General features: G+C 41.1%; 1 protein-coding gene across 7 annotated transcripts in view; it reads left to right on the forward strand.

The window, feature by feature from the left end:
• The first annotated feature begins 264 nt into the window (after positions 1 to 264).
• The window catches only part of PPA2 (inorganic pyrophosphatase 2), a 77364-nt gene continuing 61327 nt past the window's right edge, over positions 265 to 16301 (forward strand). For 4 of the 7 annotated variants that reach the window (XM_054726850.1, XM_054726856.1, XM_054726867.1 and 1 more), the window contains exons 1-3: positions 266 to 482; positions 10430 to 10494; positions 14371 to 14415. In XM_054726850.1, coding sequence (XP_054582825.1) covers positions 311 to 482; positions 10430 to 10494; positions 14371 to 14415 — 282 coding nt within the window. In that variant the 5' untranslated portion in view covers positions 266 to 310. Of the gene's footprint in view, positions 483 to 8030; positions 8092 to 10429; positions 10495 to 14370; positions 14416 to 16301 lie in introns of those variants that run through there. The other 3 variants (XM_054726873.1, XM_054726868.1, XM_054726861.1) reach the window with 3 other exon arrangements.

A 16301-nucleotide genomic window follows, 5' to 3' on the forward strand; every position in this document is an offset into this window, starting at 1 on the left:
TGCTTGAGTTTATAAATGAACGCCATGTATGCATTAATGGCAGTGAGCTTCTCGGGGCGGTGGACCTTGTCTTGCTCATCTTTGGACCCCGGGCTCGCGGGGGGTGCGGTGAACATTCCCGATTTCTCAAGATCACCGAGTCTGACCGGCGTCCCAGAGTCCCCGGGGCCAGCCTGGCCCGGACAGGGATCTAGGGCCCAGCCCCGGGCCGGGAGTGACGACTCCGGACGGCAGGGGGCGCCGGCGCGCGGCCGGGCTCGCCCCGAGCTCCCAAGCACCACCCCGCGAGGAGCGCACCGCCGCCGACGCCATGCGGGCGCTGCTGCCGCTGCTGCGCACCGGCTGGGGCGCTCGCGCGGGCGCCCTCGTCGTCCGCCAGCGGGAGGGAGCGACCGCTGGGCCCGGGCCGCGCCGCGCCATGGCCGCGTACCGCACGGAGGAGCGCGGCCAGCCCCACTCGCCCGGCTACCGCCTCTTCTTCAGTAAGTACCTGGAGGGCCCCGCCGCGCGGAGGAGGCTCGGGTGTAACCGGTGCCCCCGCGCAGCCTTCCCGCCTTCCTCCCGCCTTGGGGCCCTCCACGGCGGCCTCGCGGTCCAGACCGCCTTCCTGCGCACGGGGGCCCGCGCCGAGCCACCGGAGCCGCCTGCGAGGTGAGCGGCGGCCGTCCCCAAAGGCGGGCGCAGAGACGCAGCGCGGCCAGTGGCGCCCCCTCCCGCCCGCCCTCCCGAGTCGCGCGCGCGGTCACCCCGCCGCGCCCCGCAGCCTTTAGCCGACTCCGGGCCGCCGCTCGGTGCCCGGCAGAGGTGGGGCGGGGACGGCGCGGAGCCCGCCCGCCGGCCCGCCCCCTCGCTGCGCGTGACCGAGCTCCTCCTCGGGAGGCTGCCTGCTGTTGGAGAGGCGGGCGGGACCCAGATGTCTAGCCCAGCGGTGCTTCGTCGGGGACTCTGATGATCCCCCAGAATCAAGTATTTACACTCACAAGTTTCCACCTTGAATGAGATCCACGCTCCAGAGCCTCCCTGGCTCCAGGGGAGCCCCCCACCCGGCCCCAAAGTGAGCAGGCCGAAGCCCGGAGGGCGAAGGACTTTCTGGGCGCTGAACTGGCCGACTGAGACGGGAAAAGACCCAGGTCCCCGTTATTCTCGCTTTTCTTTGCACCCAGATATTTCTCTGTGGAGTCCCCTGTAACCTGTAAAATAGCAAAGTTGGTAGCGAGGCCGTCAGGCTTCGTTGACTTCAGAGCCCCCAGGGGTTGGGGGTGGAGAGGAGTCCTTTTTTTCTGTGAAGTCGCCTTAGCAGCATCCCCCACCTGTTGGGAGCGTCAGCTCCAGAGTGTCGGCCCTAAGCTCGAATCCTTCAGCTCATAGCTTTGGCCCCAGACAAGTTTCCTCACTTGCTAAGCCTTGGTTTTCCTCCTCTGTAAACCAGGGCTATAAAAATCACGTGGCACACCGTATGTAAAGTGATTAGCCATAGGTCTAGCATGTACATTACTAATGATAATACCTGTAATCATGGTCATGATTGATATCTGTAATTTATAAACTATTTACACATACCTGATCTGAGCTTAGGGTTGAGGAGTAGTTCATGGCAGAGAAAACTGAGCTTGCCTGAGGTCTTGTGATTATAATGCAACGGGGACTAAAATCCCCATTTTCTTAAAATTGGTTGCTTGTCCCCTCCATGCTACATACATATTCTTTTCCATCCTTGTTTGGGAAAGACTGACCAGGCGGATAGGAACCCTCGGTAAGTAGTCCCACCTTTCTGCATGGATTGTGTTCCAAAAGGTTACAGTGAGATGATTATTGGGAACATTTTTTTTTTTCATAGAAAGCGGTATAAAATGGCAGTTAGGTTTTTAAGCAGATAAAGGCATCTCTAAGGCATGCTACGGTGAAGGTATTCTAGATTTGCCCTAAGTACAGTATTAATAATAGACAAAAAACAGTCAATAAACATTTAGGAAGTAAGCTCAGCGCTGTTAGGCATGGCATTGAGGAGATTTAGTTATGAGCCCTGCTCTTGAGATTCATGACATCAGCATAATTAGTTAAGGAGAATATAAAAACACTATAACAAATATTCTGTTTGAATGTTAGTTGAGAAAAAACCGTCTTGAGGAGCCTGTTGGAGCACATGGCGTGGGTGACAAGCTCTGGCTTTGGAATGGGGCGTCCCAGGCCTTAAGCCTGGCTCTGCCATGTGCTCGCACTGTGTGCTGTTGGGCAGGTGATTGCTTCGTTTCCTTCTCACGGGGCCAGTTAACTAGCAGCTGTAAAATGAAGCAGTTGGCCTAACAGTGATCTGCAAAGTCCTTCTCAGCACTGATATTCTTTGAAGGCATTGGATGACTGATAGCTATTCTAACAACCTCTATTGAGGCAAAGCCTCTATCTATTAGGGCATTTCTGAGGCTGTATTTTATATTGGCCGCTCACTGTGTATTTAAGACTTGTGATTTTTCTGTAACTAGCATGCCACAAATAGAATATTTTTTTCACTCTGTTAGGAAAACACAGCAGAAAAGAAGAAAAAAAATGTTTTACTGAGGTAAATGGGTAAGAATTGGAAGAAAGGGGAGTGTGGTTTTGGAGAGGGGCCAGATGGTGAGAGAGTAATTGGAAGGTAGGTTGTTGAAACAGTTTCTGAGCTGAACGCCAGATGGCATCCTTGGCCCAGGACTGTTAATGCTTGCTGGAAGGGGTAGGACAAAGTGAAAGGAAGCCCCTTTAGGGTAAGGGGAAAGCAGTAAACAAATAGCTCTTTATAAAGATGGTCACACATGAGGTATTTTTAATTCTGATGGTACCTGTATGCAGTACTAGGGTGCAGTTCTATCTCACTTCAAAGAAAATCATGCATATAGCACTACTTGGCTGGAAAGTGTTCAGCATTATGAAGGCGGAATCATTCCCCACATTTCCAAATACATCTGGAATACCAGGGCAGTGGGAAGTAGACCATTTTTTAGCTTAATGTTTGTCAGTGGGTTCTCAGCTGCCATTCGGAGGAATCAGAATAAGTGATTGTTGTAACACTTCCCCCTCCCCCCTTTTAATTGGTGATGAACTTTATAGAAACAGTATTAAAGTAAGAAGACTCGAGCGCATCCAGATGGAATCGGCGGGCCACTTGGTGCCAGTCCTGGCACTGTTAGTAACTGTGTGTGGCCTGAGGGAGTCATTTAACCTTTCTGTACCTGATTTGATTTAACCATGGAAAGAAGAGATTGGACTAGATCAGGCGTCCTCAAACTACGGCCTACGGGCCACATACGGGTGTTTTTGCCCTTTTGTTTTTTTACTTCAAAATAAGATATGTGCGGTGTGCATAGGAATTTGTTCATAGTTTTTTTAAACTATAGTCCGGCCCTCCAACGGTCTGAGGGACAGTGAACTGGCCCCCTGTTTAAAACGTCTGAGGACCCCTGGACTAGATGATTATTTTTCAAACTGTACTTATAGTTGAGCACAAGCAGACCATGGACATTACTGGGTTTTCTTTTAAAAAGGTCTTCATGGTTTAATAAATTAGCAGAACACTTCCCATTTTATCGCCTCTTAAAGTTCTGGGAATTCTGATGTCACTTGTCCCAAACTTGGAACCCCAAAGTCCCGGTTTATCAGAACATTTGTTAATATCTTAGTGACTCCTATCGTTTCATGGAATTTAGTTTGGGACATACTGATTGAGATGATTTCTGAAACTTCCAGAAGCAAGTCTAGACTTTCTACACTACAACGCTAAGTCAAAACGCTTAGGTTGTAGGCCTGGCTTGATTATCCTGGGTATCTGAAAAATGGGGATACCAGTAATAATTTTACAAAGTTGCTGTGGCAGTTAAATGAGACTGTGTATAGATATTTAATATGTTATTCCCTTTCTCATTTGACTTTAAGACATAAAATCAAAATTCTTACATCATTCTGTGAAAGGTGAAAACAATGGAATGTGGATAAAATTGAATATTTTGAATCTATTTCAATTTATTAATTCGTAGGTCTCAAGAGTTTTTTAATTCTTAACTGCCCTGCAGTCTTGAATTAATTGTAAAGTCATAATGCAGGTTATACTTATTACATGGGGCCAAAGACTACATGTCAGCATTCCCCTTTGATAGCCTGCATATTTTGCTTGTTTTGTTTCATTAATAACTTGAAAATGTACTGTTTTAGATTTTTAAGATTTCTCAAAGGATGGGGAGAAAATGTACTTTTCATAATTTGGATTTTTATTTCTGTGGGGTAGGCAGCTGGTTCATTTACTGAAACAGTGCTATGGATAATTGCATTTATTTAGCGTGAGGATGAGTCGTGCAGTTCTTTACAATGAATTTTTTTATCATTTATAGTTAGCATGTGCTTATGTTGAAATTACTATATGTTTTAGTTTTTAAATACATTTTTATTGATTTCAGAGAGGAAGGGAGAGGAAGAAGCTGGACTGATTTGCATGGACTTCACTCAAGGGGCCAAAGAGCCGCATATGGCTCGCGAGCCGCAGTTTGCCGACCATGGCTCTAGCTGATCCCATCCAGTCCCATAGCTTTAGCTACCATCTATGCCTCCCAGATTTGTAACATTTAGCCCCAGTCTCTTGAACACAGAATTTACTCATCCAGCCTTCCACTCTGTATCCTACTTAAATGTTTATGAAGCATCTCAAGGTTAACATGTACAAACCAGAAATCCTGACCCCCCCTCCCATTCCTGCCTAACTGTTTTCACATCTATAACCAGTAACCTAGGAATCGTTCTTGTTGCCTCTTACTTTGACCCCATGTTAGTCCATCAGTCTCTTCCCTTAGCTCTGCTTTTAAATGTATCCCGAAGACAATTACATCTCTCCACTTCCACCCCGGCCACTTTTTCCATGTCACCATCACCTTTCACTTAGCCGGTAGCTTCCTGCTCCCAGCCTTGTCCCCCTGTACTCTGCTTTCCACACACACGTCACCTTGACCCTTTTAAAATGTAAGTCAGGTCATGACCAGACTCTGCTCAAACCCCAGTAGCTTTCCATTTCACTCAAAATAAATTTTAAATATTTACCATGTGACCTAATACTCGGCTTCCTCTCTGAATTCATCACTCACCACCCTTCCCTTTGATCATGTGTTCTGCCATCCTGCCTCCTTGCTGGTTCTCAGAAATGCTGTGCATATTCTTGCCTCAGTGCTCTGTGCTTGCTGTGTGCCTGCAGTGTTCCTCCCTACCTGTCCGCTTGACCACTTCCTCACTCCATTCAGCTCTGTGCTGCGTGTGACCCATCAGAGAGATCTTCCATGGCCTTTCAATGTAATAGTTTCCCCTTCCATTATTCACTCTTTTCTTTCCCTGATTAGTTTTCCTTTATGGTACTTCTTGTGCCTGATATCCTAAAAACATATTCATTTTCATTGCTTTTGTAAATCCTTCCCCCCGCTGAATATAAGCTCCTTTAGAGCAGGGAATTTGTACACCTAGTACATAAAAGAGTGGTTGGTGTATTATTTGTGTTCAGCAAATATTTACTGCATGAATGAATTTATGGAGACATTATAAATTAAATGGAAAAAGAAGGGAACTCGAATTTTAAAAAGTCAAATGGGTGTCCTCTGAGATTTTAGAAGCTGTTGCATCCATTAAAAAGGAAGAGGAGGCTATAAAGAAAAGTATTGGAAATTACAGTATGGTTGTTAAGACAACTCAATAGAAGTTGTAGTGGGTTGAATAGTGTTCTGTTGTTTGAAGCCACCAAGTTTGTGGTAATTTGTTATGTTAGCCCAAGGAAATTAATACAGAAAAGTTTGAGTAAAGCAATCTACCAAAAAGTTTGAACAAAATGTCAGGAAAAAACAAAGAGGTTTGACTGGAACACATTCCAGAAGGAAGAAACAGAATGCAGAAAAAATTATCAAAGGGGTGATATAAGAGATCTAAAAATTTAAGGACCCAAGTATTCTAAGTTCCAGACACAGAATTGTGGAATCTCAGAAAATAGACTATAAAGAAGATCCTAATAAAAGTCTTGTGACAGGGCCAGGGAGGGAGGGAGAACAGGTCACTTGAAAGGGAATGAGAACTAAACTGGAGTCTGACTTATCAGCAACACCGAGTGCTTGATGACTGGAGTATTGCCTCCCAAATTCTGAGAGAAAATAATATTCTTCCTAGAATTCTCGCCCCAGACAACCATGAACCTTGAGTGAAGATTGAATGAAGACTTGGGACATTGACCTCACGTGCAGCCTTTGTTACAGAACACAAGTTAGAGATATGCTTCTGTAAAACAAGTAAACAAACCAAAAATGATGAATGAATAGGATCCAGAAAAACAGTAAATCTTAGCTGGAGACCATAGAAGCAAAATCTTAGGATGCCAGGCAAGCATTCAGTCCAGGTATCAGCAGGAGGTTGGGTTTCCACAGGGAGCTGTATGGGTAAAGAGAGAATTCCATAGTTTTGATGGTGTCTGTGAGGCATTAAAACAGTTTATAGAAATGATTATGATTCACAATGGAAGAAGGGTAATTGGAAGCACAGGGCAAAATACAAGCCGAACAAGAAAGGAAATTTAATTTTAACATTCTTCTTGGCTAAAAATCAACACATCGACAGTGCTTCTCAAACTTCCCTGAGCGTAATAATTATTTGGGTGTGCTAAAAATACAGATATCCAGATTTTTCTCCTTAAGTTCCTGATTCACTAGTATTAATGAAACCAGGATCCAGAGATCTGTTTAACAAGCACTCCAGTTTTTTCTTATCCTTAGAAAAATTTTGGAAATACAGTTGACCCTTGGACAACATGGGAGTTAGGGATACCAACTCCCATGTGGATTTCTGCAAAACTTTACTAATAGAGCCTTACTGATAACATAAACTGTAGATAAGCGCATATTTGTGTGTTATGTATATTATGCATCATAACCTTACAATCGAGTAAGCTAGAGAAAAGAAAAAGCTATGAAGAAAATCATAAGGCAAATACATTTACAGTATTTTTTTATATGTTTTTATTGATTTTAGGAAGGGAGAGGGAGAGAAAGAAACATCAGTGAGATAGAAACATCAACATTGATCCCCTGCCTCCTGCACACTCCCTGCTGGGGATCGAGCCCGTAACCCAGGCATATGCCCTGACGGGGAATCAAACTGGCAGCCTCCTGGTGCATGGGCTGATGCTCAGTCCCTGAGCCATACCGGCCAGGCTATGTTATTTTTTGGGGGAAAAATATCTGCTTATAAGTGTACCTGCTCAGTTCAAATTCGTATTGTTCAAGAGTCAACTTGGTATGAAAATAGGAAAAGCATAGAAAATTTAATATTAGAATATAGAACGTTTTATCAGCCTTGATATGAAAATATAAAAGTTCAGGAGACAATAACTAGGAGTGAGAAGAATGAGGAAAGAGGGGTAAAAAGCTGATTAGTAGAATCAAGAAATACTGTATATGTTTGGTGGAACAAAGAATAAAGAGCTATAAAGTATAAAGATTAGCTAATAGACAGTTTAAGAGGAATAGGTGGAACGAAACTTATTTCTTAGACTTGGAATCAGTAGATAACTTCTAAAATGGGTACAACTAATCATAGTTATATTATTTAGGGAGATGAATAAAATCTACACTAGAACTAAGTAAATTGAAGAGGTGAGAGTGGGTTGCTCTGATAGGCCTGTATTGGAGAGAGGTGGGGACTTCGGCTGTTTTAACCTTGCATATGCATTGTTCTGTTTAAACAACAACAAAATAGATATTTGGAAAAGTAAATTGGCAACAACTTGGTTTCAACTCGAGACAACTGATCAGAGCTTCACTAATTTACTCTGAGCCTCTGAGAAAGGACTATCTGTCTCTAATGTGTGCTTCTATTATCTTTAAAGAGTGATGTACATTGCAGCAGTGCTTGCTGCATAGACCATTTCCATCTCTATGGCTCACAGGTATAATATGGATTACTCTTTCATTTTATAGGATCAGGAGAGATAGTGCATATCTTTAAATCCACCTTTGGAGACTCTTAATACTTTAAATGGAGCATAATAGCACTGACCCTAGCAAATGTTTAATGGAAGATTCTCACCCTTCTTTTGTGCATTAGGTCAGTGCTTAGCTCTCAATGTGCCAGGAGAACTCCTTTTTCTTTAAGCTTACAGGCCGAGGGTGCTGCTGTGATGGAGCACAACCCTGTCTTAGCTATGGGCATAGCTCACTTTTTAGCACCTTTGTATCCCAGTATTTAGTACATTTCCTTTTACGTAACTAAATTATACATTGCTTAATTGAACAACGTAGAAAAAAAATTAAGTTTCCAATAAATTGATTAACTTTGCCAAGCTCAGGAACTAGAACTCTGGCTCCTGGCCTCTGCATGCATTGCTCCTGTGTGAAGTTATTGGTGTATTGCTCACTCAAAGCATTATTATATGTGATCTAGAGCCATATTTTATTTTCCTAGAAATAATTTTTATTACATTTTTATTTATACTATTTGATGATCTAAATATATGGTTACCTGAGTTAGACCATTCGCTCATTTACACTCTTTTTACCTTCCAAAATGGCAATTAGAAAACAATTTAAACATATATTGTCATTACTTTAGTATTTAAGTAGAATGCTATTTAGATCCCAATTTAAAGAGCAGTTCTCACAGACCTTTAGCTTTTATCGATCACAGCTTCATATCTTCCTCAGCCTTGAGTGACATGCACTCAACTTACATCTTAATACATTTGTTGGGGCTTGTTCCCAGTTAATAGGAGCATTAGAGCTTTAGGGAAATTTATCACCAGATCTGTGTGCTAGAGTTATCATTTACTCTTTTTTTAATATATATAATATATTTTTTATTGATTTCATAGAGGAAGGGAAAGGGAGAGAGAGATAGAAACATCAATGATGAGAGAGAATCATTGATGGGCTGCCTCCTGCACACACACCCCTCCCTCCCCCAGGGATTGAGCCCGCAATCCAGGCATGTACCTTGACCGGAATCGAACCCGGGGCCCTTCAGTCCGCAGGGCGATGCTCTATCCACTGAGCCAAACCAGCTAGGGCAAGGTATCATTTACTCTTAATTACAAAGGCAGCCAAGTTTCCTATTCTGTCAAGTTTCCTGCCTTAATTTTAATAATGAATTTATCTGGTTTGTGCAGCATCCGGAATTCTTAGAGTTGAAATTATTGTTAATTTTCATCACAGTGGTAGTTCCCTAATGTAACAACTGAAGTAATCTGCTAAAGCAACAATTTTCAACCTCTTTCATCTCAGGGCACACATAAACTAATTAAAATTCTGCAGCACACCAAAAAAATTGTTTTTTGCTGGTCTGACCAAAAATAGGTATAATTTTGATTTATTCATACCTGATGGCTATTGCTGTGCTGGCTGTTGTCATTTTTTATTTGACAATCTAAGGGAAAAGAGGTGAATATCCCTGGCTAAATAGTCAGGTATTGCATGTTTTAAACATTTTTGTGGCACACCGGTTGGAAATCACTGTACTAAAGGATTGCATTTTTAAAAAATATTTTTATTGATTTCAGAGAGGAAGGGAAAGGGAGAGAGAGGTAGAAACATCAATGATGAGAGAGAATCATTGATTGGCTGCCTCCTGTACACCCCACACTGGGGATCCAGCCTTGCAACCCAGGCATGTGCCCTGACTGGGAATCGAACTGTGACTTCCTGGTTCATAGGTCGACCCTCAACCACTGAGCCACGCTGGGTTAAAGGATTGTATTTTTATTCTCTTCAAAATTCTACCTTATCTTTGTGACTTAAAGCAGAGAAAAGAATTACAGATTGATGATTGAAACAGATACATTTCAATAAAAGTGCCTGTTGGTTTATTGTATTTTATTTAAATTATACATGTTTTTTAAAATATTTAAAATATACATTTCAGTTTGTAATGAAGATAAGTAAGTTTCTGTTATTAAAATTTTAAAAAGAAATTTACCTTAATATTAACATTGTTATCACTTGGAGTGGAAAGGAATTATTCATTTCTTTTATTTGGGTAGGACCTTTAGACCTTTGTTCATAAGAATTCTAGGCAGAAATTGGGAATTCTGTTGTTCGGTTTCTCTTAGGGAATTGACATCAGTTTTAATCCAATTCACTTAATAAAGACTTTTCAAAATGACATTTTTCATATTTGGGATTTTAGTCTATTTTAGACATTTTCTGCTTTGGATGTTTAAGCCACAGGGATAAGTAATGATTTCAGCAACCTAAATATGATTTATTTGGTATATATTTCTTTTTAATGATTATAGTGGAGCAAGTTTTAAAAGTTGAATTAAACTTTAATTGGGAGTTAAAGTTAATTTTGAAAATACTTTTAAAATCTTTTTAAAGTTTAAAGTGGATAAAAGTATACTTGTTCTAAAGAATGGGCTCATTCATTGTTTGATTGTTTGTTTTCTTTCCAGAGAATGAAGCTGGTCACTATATTTCCCCCTTTCATGATATTCCTCTGAAGGTGGACTCTAAAGAGGTATTGTTTTAACTTGTTTTGGGGAAGAAAATACGTACTTCTAGTATCACCATAAAGTGCTTTTTGAAAGCAGCTAGAAAGAAAAGAATGTGGTCACAAGTCAGGAAGGATATGAGTTACTACAACAGGATTGTAGCCTCCTTCATGAACTAGAATTTGTATGAGAATAGGATTCTGTCTGGAAGACTTAGGGAGAAATGAATGGTAGTGGGCCATAAAGCTTAGAATCTGGTAGGAAATAAAGATTTAAGTTTTAACAACAGGCTTATTTTTGATAATAAAAATAAAATAATTAACATTTGAGGATTTTTTTCTACTTGCTGGCCACAATGTGAACATACGCCATTTTACTTAATCCTTATGAGTTACTATTATCTCCAAGGACACCGAAGCTGAAGGCATTTCACTGACTTAGCTAAGATCAAACAGCTGGTTAAGTTCGCCTGCATTATCACAATAGGCGAGAGCTACTATTACCCTTACGTTGTTAATGAGGTTAACTGCCTTGCCCATGATCAAAAATCTAGTCTGTTGTGAAGGTGGGGGTTTTAACTAGCAATTCTGATCATAAAGCTCATGGTCTTGAACCACTCTATGAAGCAGATGCTGGAAAAATAAAGTTGGAAGATGGCAATCTTTGAATAGCTCTTCTCCTGGAACCTAACATTACTTGACAGATATGAGCCAGGGAAGAATGTAAGTAGAGTAGGAGTGAGAGACCTGCTGCTGAAGGTGGTGCTGAGAGCTGAGAATGGCTCAGAATCCTGGGAGCATTCGCCTAGCTGGCAAGATGGCATAATTGGTAGCGAATGTTGGTTATCCTCACTAAATTGGAAATTCTTTCCTTAAAATGCCAGTAGCTAATTGGTTTATTTCATTACCAAATGTAGTGAGGGGCATGGTTCTTCAGTAAATAACCAGGACTGCATTCCAGGTCGAGGTCATATGGGGCTGGTTGATGGGGTTGGGCTTTCTAGATCAGTGTAGGGCAGAGGCTAGTGAAGTGGGAAGCTGCTTCTGATGCAAGAGTGGTTTGACCTTCTTGGTGTTACCTTGGAGGCTGAATATAAGGCATCATACTAAGGTCATGGAAGGCTGAAGTAGGATTTGTGCTGCCTTTTAGCCCTTCAGAAGACTGGACTGTCAATAATGATGGCAATAAGGAGAATAATAGTGAAGATTTATTGGGAGCTCATTGTGCTTTGCAAAGCATTGTGCTCAGTGCTTGCCTTGCATTATCTCAATAGGCGAGGGCTACTATTACCCTTATGTTAATGAGGTTAAGTGCCTTGCCCATGGTCAGAAATCTAGTCTGTTGTGGAGGTGGGATTTGCACTTAGGTGCTCTAACCCATAACTTGTACTCTTAACTGCTCTTGTGCAGTCCTTTCAGCTCATTTCTTCTCAGAAGTGTTCAGCTACAGAACAAAGGATCATATAATCTGGAGAGAGAAAGAAACCAAAGAGAGAGCAGAAAGAACTTCATTTTACTGTGTGTGTCCCTGTAAGTGTCAGGGTGTGTGTGTGTGTGTGTGTGTGTGTGTGTGTGTCCATCCATATGTTTTGTTCTGTTTGGGACAGTGAACTATCCAACCTAAATATCTTGTGTTTCCCATCATCTCTCCTTGCTTTTGGCCACAAGTGCATGCGTTCACTTATTCATTTGTTCATTAATTTAATCCAGCGATTTCCAACCTTTTTCATCTTATGGCACATAATAGACTCATTAAAATTCTGTGGCACACCAAAAAATATATTTTGTCTATCTGAAAGAAGGTATAATTTTGATTGATTTACAAAAATAATAATAATCTCCTACACTTTTGCTCCAAAGTGACTTTTAAAAAAAAATCTAGTGCCTTTACTTGTATAGAAGGATTTCTGGTACCAAGAACTAACCAATCAAATGAAACCTTATTATGTGACATGACCAATAAGATATAACTCTATTATATCTCCTATATTTATTTTATGATTCAACGCAGGGCATTCACATCCGATGGCCATTGTTGTGTTGCCTGTTGTCATTTTTTTAAAGTTGACAATCTAAGGGAAAAGAGGTCAGTGCTCTTGATTAAATAGTCAAGTATTGCATGTTTTAAAAATCCTTGCAGCACACAATTTTAAAATAGCTGTTTTAATCATTCAGTAATCATTGCTTAAGCCAGCCAGTATTCCAGGCACTAGGAATGCAGTGGTGAATAAGATAGATATAGCTCCTACTCAGTTGGAGAAGACAGACAACCAGAAAACAGACATGTCAGTCAGATAGTGTTAAGTGCTGTTAAACTAGAAGAGGATAATGAAAGAAGGAGTGACTAATAGGATGCTGCTTGCTGTACCATGGCAACATCTGTGTAGATAACAAAAATAATAATAACATTGGGAAACATGTGGTAGGTAGGGTAGAGGATGGAAGAAAGAGTGGACTAGAAATTAGCAGGCATAATATTCTGCCTAGGGAAGGATGGGTTTTGGCAGTGGTCGGCAAACTCATTAGTCAACAGAGCCAAATATCAACAGTACAACGATTGAAATTTCTTTTGAGAGCCAAATTTTTTAAACTTAAACTTCTTCTAACTCCACTTCTTCAAAATAGACACTCCCAGGCCATGGTATTTTGTGGAAGAGCCACACTCAAGGGGCCAAAGAGCCGCATGTGGCTTCGAGAGCCGCAGTTTGCCAACCACAGGGTTTTGGGAATATGAAAATTAGGATAGGGCAGGGCAAAATGTAACAAGATATGCTAGTGCAGTGCTCAACCTTTCTAATGCCGTGACCCTTTAATACAGTTCCTCGTGTTGTGGTGACCCCCAACCATAAAATTATTTTCGTTGCTACTTCATAACTGTAATTTTGCTACTGTTATGAATCGTAATGTAAATATCTGTGTTTTCCGATGGTCTTAGGCTCTAAAGCAGCGACCCACAGGTTGAGAACCGCTAGCTGGGTCGCCTAAGACCATCGGAAAACACAGATATTTACATTACGATTCATTAACAGTAGCAAAATTACAGTTATGAAGTAGCAACGAAAATAATTTTATGGTTGGGGGTAATTTTATGGTTGGGGGTCACCACAACATGAGGAACTGTATTAAAGGGTCGCGGCATTAGAAAGGTTGAGAACCACTGCTCTAGTGAATTCTGGGCACGTGGAGATTGATACGCACAGTGGTTGAATGAATATGCTTTCCCCGCTCTCGGCTGTAATGTTTAGTTAGAACTATTGCATCTTGTACTGTGGGATGTGGTATTTTAGGAATAGTAATAATGTTTCACAGCAAACATGGAATAATCATTTTTCTGTTTGTTTTGTTTCCTTCATTCGTCATCATTTTGGTGTAAAAGTTGCATATGATGTGTGTGAGCATTTCTGAATGGCATAGTTTTTCTTCCCAACCCAGCGTATACTTTGTTTTAGTTTAAAAGTGCTTGGTGGAGGCACAGTAATCGCACCTTGGTGGGATTCCCAGGCAGGAGGTGCAGTCGAGTATTTTCATGGCTTGTTAGTCATGTTCCCTGGAGTTTCATTTCCATAATGAAATGACCGTTTTAAGTGCAATCACTGGAAGCTGCCAGTCTTTCCTTAAAGACTGAATGGAGTCTTTGCTTATTTTATAAAATCTAGGAGAATATACTTGAAAGAAATTTAACTTTTCTGATGATTCATTTTATGAAACACTTTGATGCCCCATGCACTTGGGGGTGCAAATACTAAGAGAAACGAACAAACCTTTGGTGGGTTCTCTGTTTCATCAGGTTTCTGCACAGCATCTAGTGAGATGTTTATGCAACAGGCATATTTTCATGGCTTTGCAGTGCAGCTGTATTTTCATGACATGTTACCATCATAAATACCATCTTTTCTTTTATAGGAAAATGGCATTCCTACAAAGAGAGCACGGAATGATGAATCTGAGGTATACCTAAAGGTTTCTGTTTCTGTGAATCACTTATATTGTCTGTTAAAGACCTTGATGACAGTTTGCATTTGTAAAGTGCTTCTGAATTTTCCCCTGCAAGACTTTTGTGTGCAGTCTGATGTTTTTCTTCTTCTGGTATCACTTTAAGACACTAGTGATGCTATTACCATTTCACTTTTTTTTTTTCTTGTGGTAAAATATACATAACAAAATTTACCATTTTATTTATTGCACACTCTTTTACATGTATCTTAAAGTATTCAATCATCACCTTTTTATTGCAAGGGATAATATGTTTCAACAGCTATTTTAGAATCCAGGAACAAGTCTTTTGGAGATAAAGAAAAAGATACTTTAACCAACTGATATGCTAAAATTTCTGGACTTAGGACCAGAACATTTGATTGATGTCTGTCATCCCATCTCTTGCTATTGATCAGTCTCTTTTTATCTTGCTGATACCAGATGGCTTTTCTATCACCTTCCTCAGCTTTCCTTTTCCTTCCTAACCTATTTCCATCCATTCTCTTCTCTAAGTGAAACTTGGGACCCTAATCCTCTTCCAAACATAGCTTCGAGGGTTAATTCCTACCACCTTTGCCTAACCTGGAAAATGGTCCTTAAGCCATCTACAATGGAACCATGTAGGGCACTTCTTAAAATTTTAGATTCCTGGTTCCATTCCATGTGCACTGAATCAGGATCTCTGCTTGATGGGAACTGGTTAGTCTGCCTGTTGAAACTAGTGTTCCAGGGTATCCTGTACACCCTGAACTTTGAGAACCACTGCCCTGCATGTTGGGTAAAAAGTCATTCAGGGCCTCAGACTTTATAGGTTCCTAGAGACTTCGTGTGTTAACCTGGAAACAGTTGTTTCAGTGGAAAAAAATGAATTCTTCTGAGCTCATACAGCTGACTTAACCTTTTGCACTCGGATGTCGAGTGTGACGGTTATTGAATGTATCAATAATTTGAAATATAAAAAAATCCAAATAAATAAGTTTGTATGAAAAGAAACTCCAGTTTTTTATTCTACTGCAGCGCTTTGTAAAATCTGGGGTATTTAAAAAATTAAATCCTGAGTAGAATAAAGGAATCGAGAAAAAAGCAAGCGAGTGCAAAGGGTTTTAAAATTTCATTTTTAGAACATGGTTTATATCAGAGACTGCATGACTTGAGTTTATTATTTTTAAAGATTCTCTTCCATTTCCCTCATCCACCACCCCTGGCAACCACTTTTCTATGCTCTGTTTCTATGAGCTTGACCCTATTAAAGATTCCACATGTAAGTGATGCCATGCAGAATTTACCTTTCTCTGGCTTATTCAGAAAGCATAATGCCCTAAAGGTCCATCCACGTTATTGTAAGTGGCAGGATTCCCTTCTCCTGGGTGAGTAGTATTCCATTGTGCATATGTACCATGTCTTCTTTATCCATTCATCCATTGGTGGACACTTAAGGTTGTTTCTATATCTTGCCTGTTGTGAATAATGCTGAAGTGAGCATGGGAATGCAGATAGCTCTTTAATATCCTGTTTTTTTTTGTGTGTGTTTTTCCCCTCCCTTTGTATATATACCCAGAGGTGGAGTTGCTGGATAATGTAGTTCTATTTTTAATTTCTTGAGGCACCTCCATACTGTTTTCCATAGCAGCTATACCAGTTTACTTTCCCATCAAGAATACATAAGAGTTCTTTCTACATCCTCACCAGTACTTGTTATTTCTTGTCTTTTTAATAATAGCCACTAGAGGCCTGGTGCACGAAATTTGTGCATGGGTAGGGTCCCTAGGCCTGGCCAGCGATCAGGGCTGATTGGGGCCTTTCGGCTGCGGGCCGGGGCCTCCCTTCCCCGGCTGTCAGCTGGGGCCTTTCTTCACTCC

The sequence above is a fragment of the Eptesicus fuscus genome, chromosome 2 (genome assembly GCF_027574615.1).
Source record: "Eptesicus fuscus isolate TK198812 chromosome 2, DD_ASM_mEF_20220401, whole genome shotgun sequence".
Taxonomy (NCBI): Eukaryota; Metazoa; Chordata; class Mammalia; order Chiroptera; family Vespertilionidae; genus Eptesicus; species Eptesicus fuscus.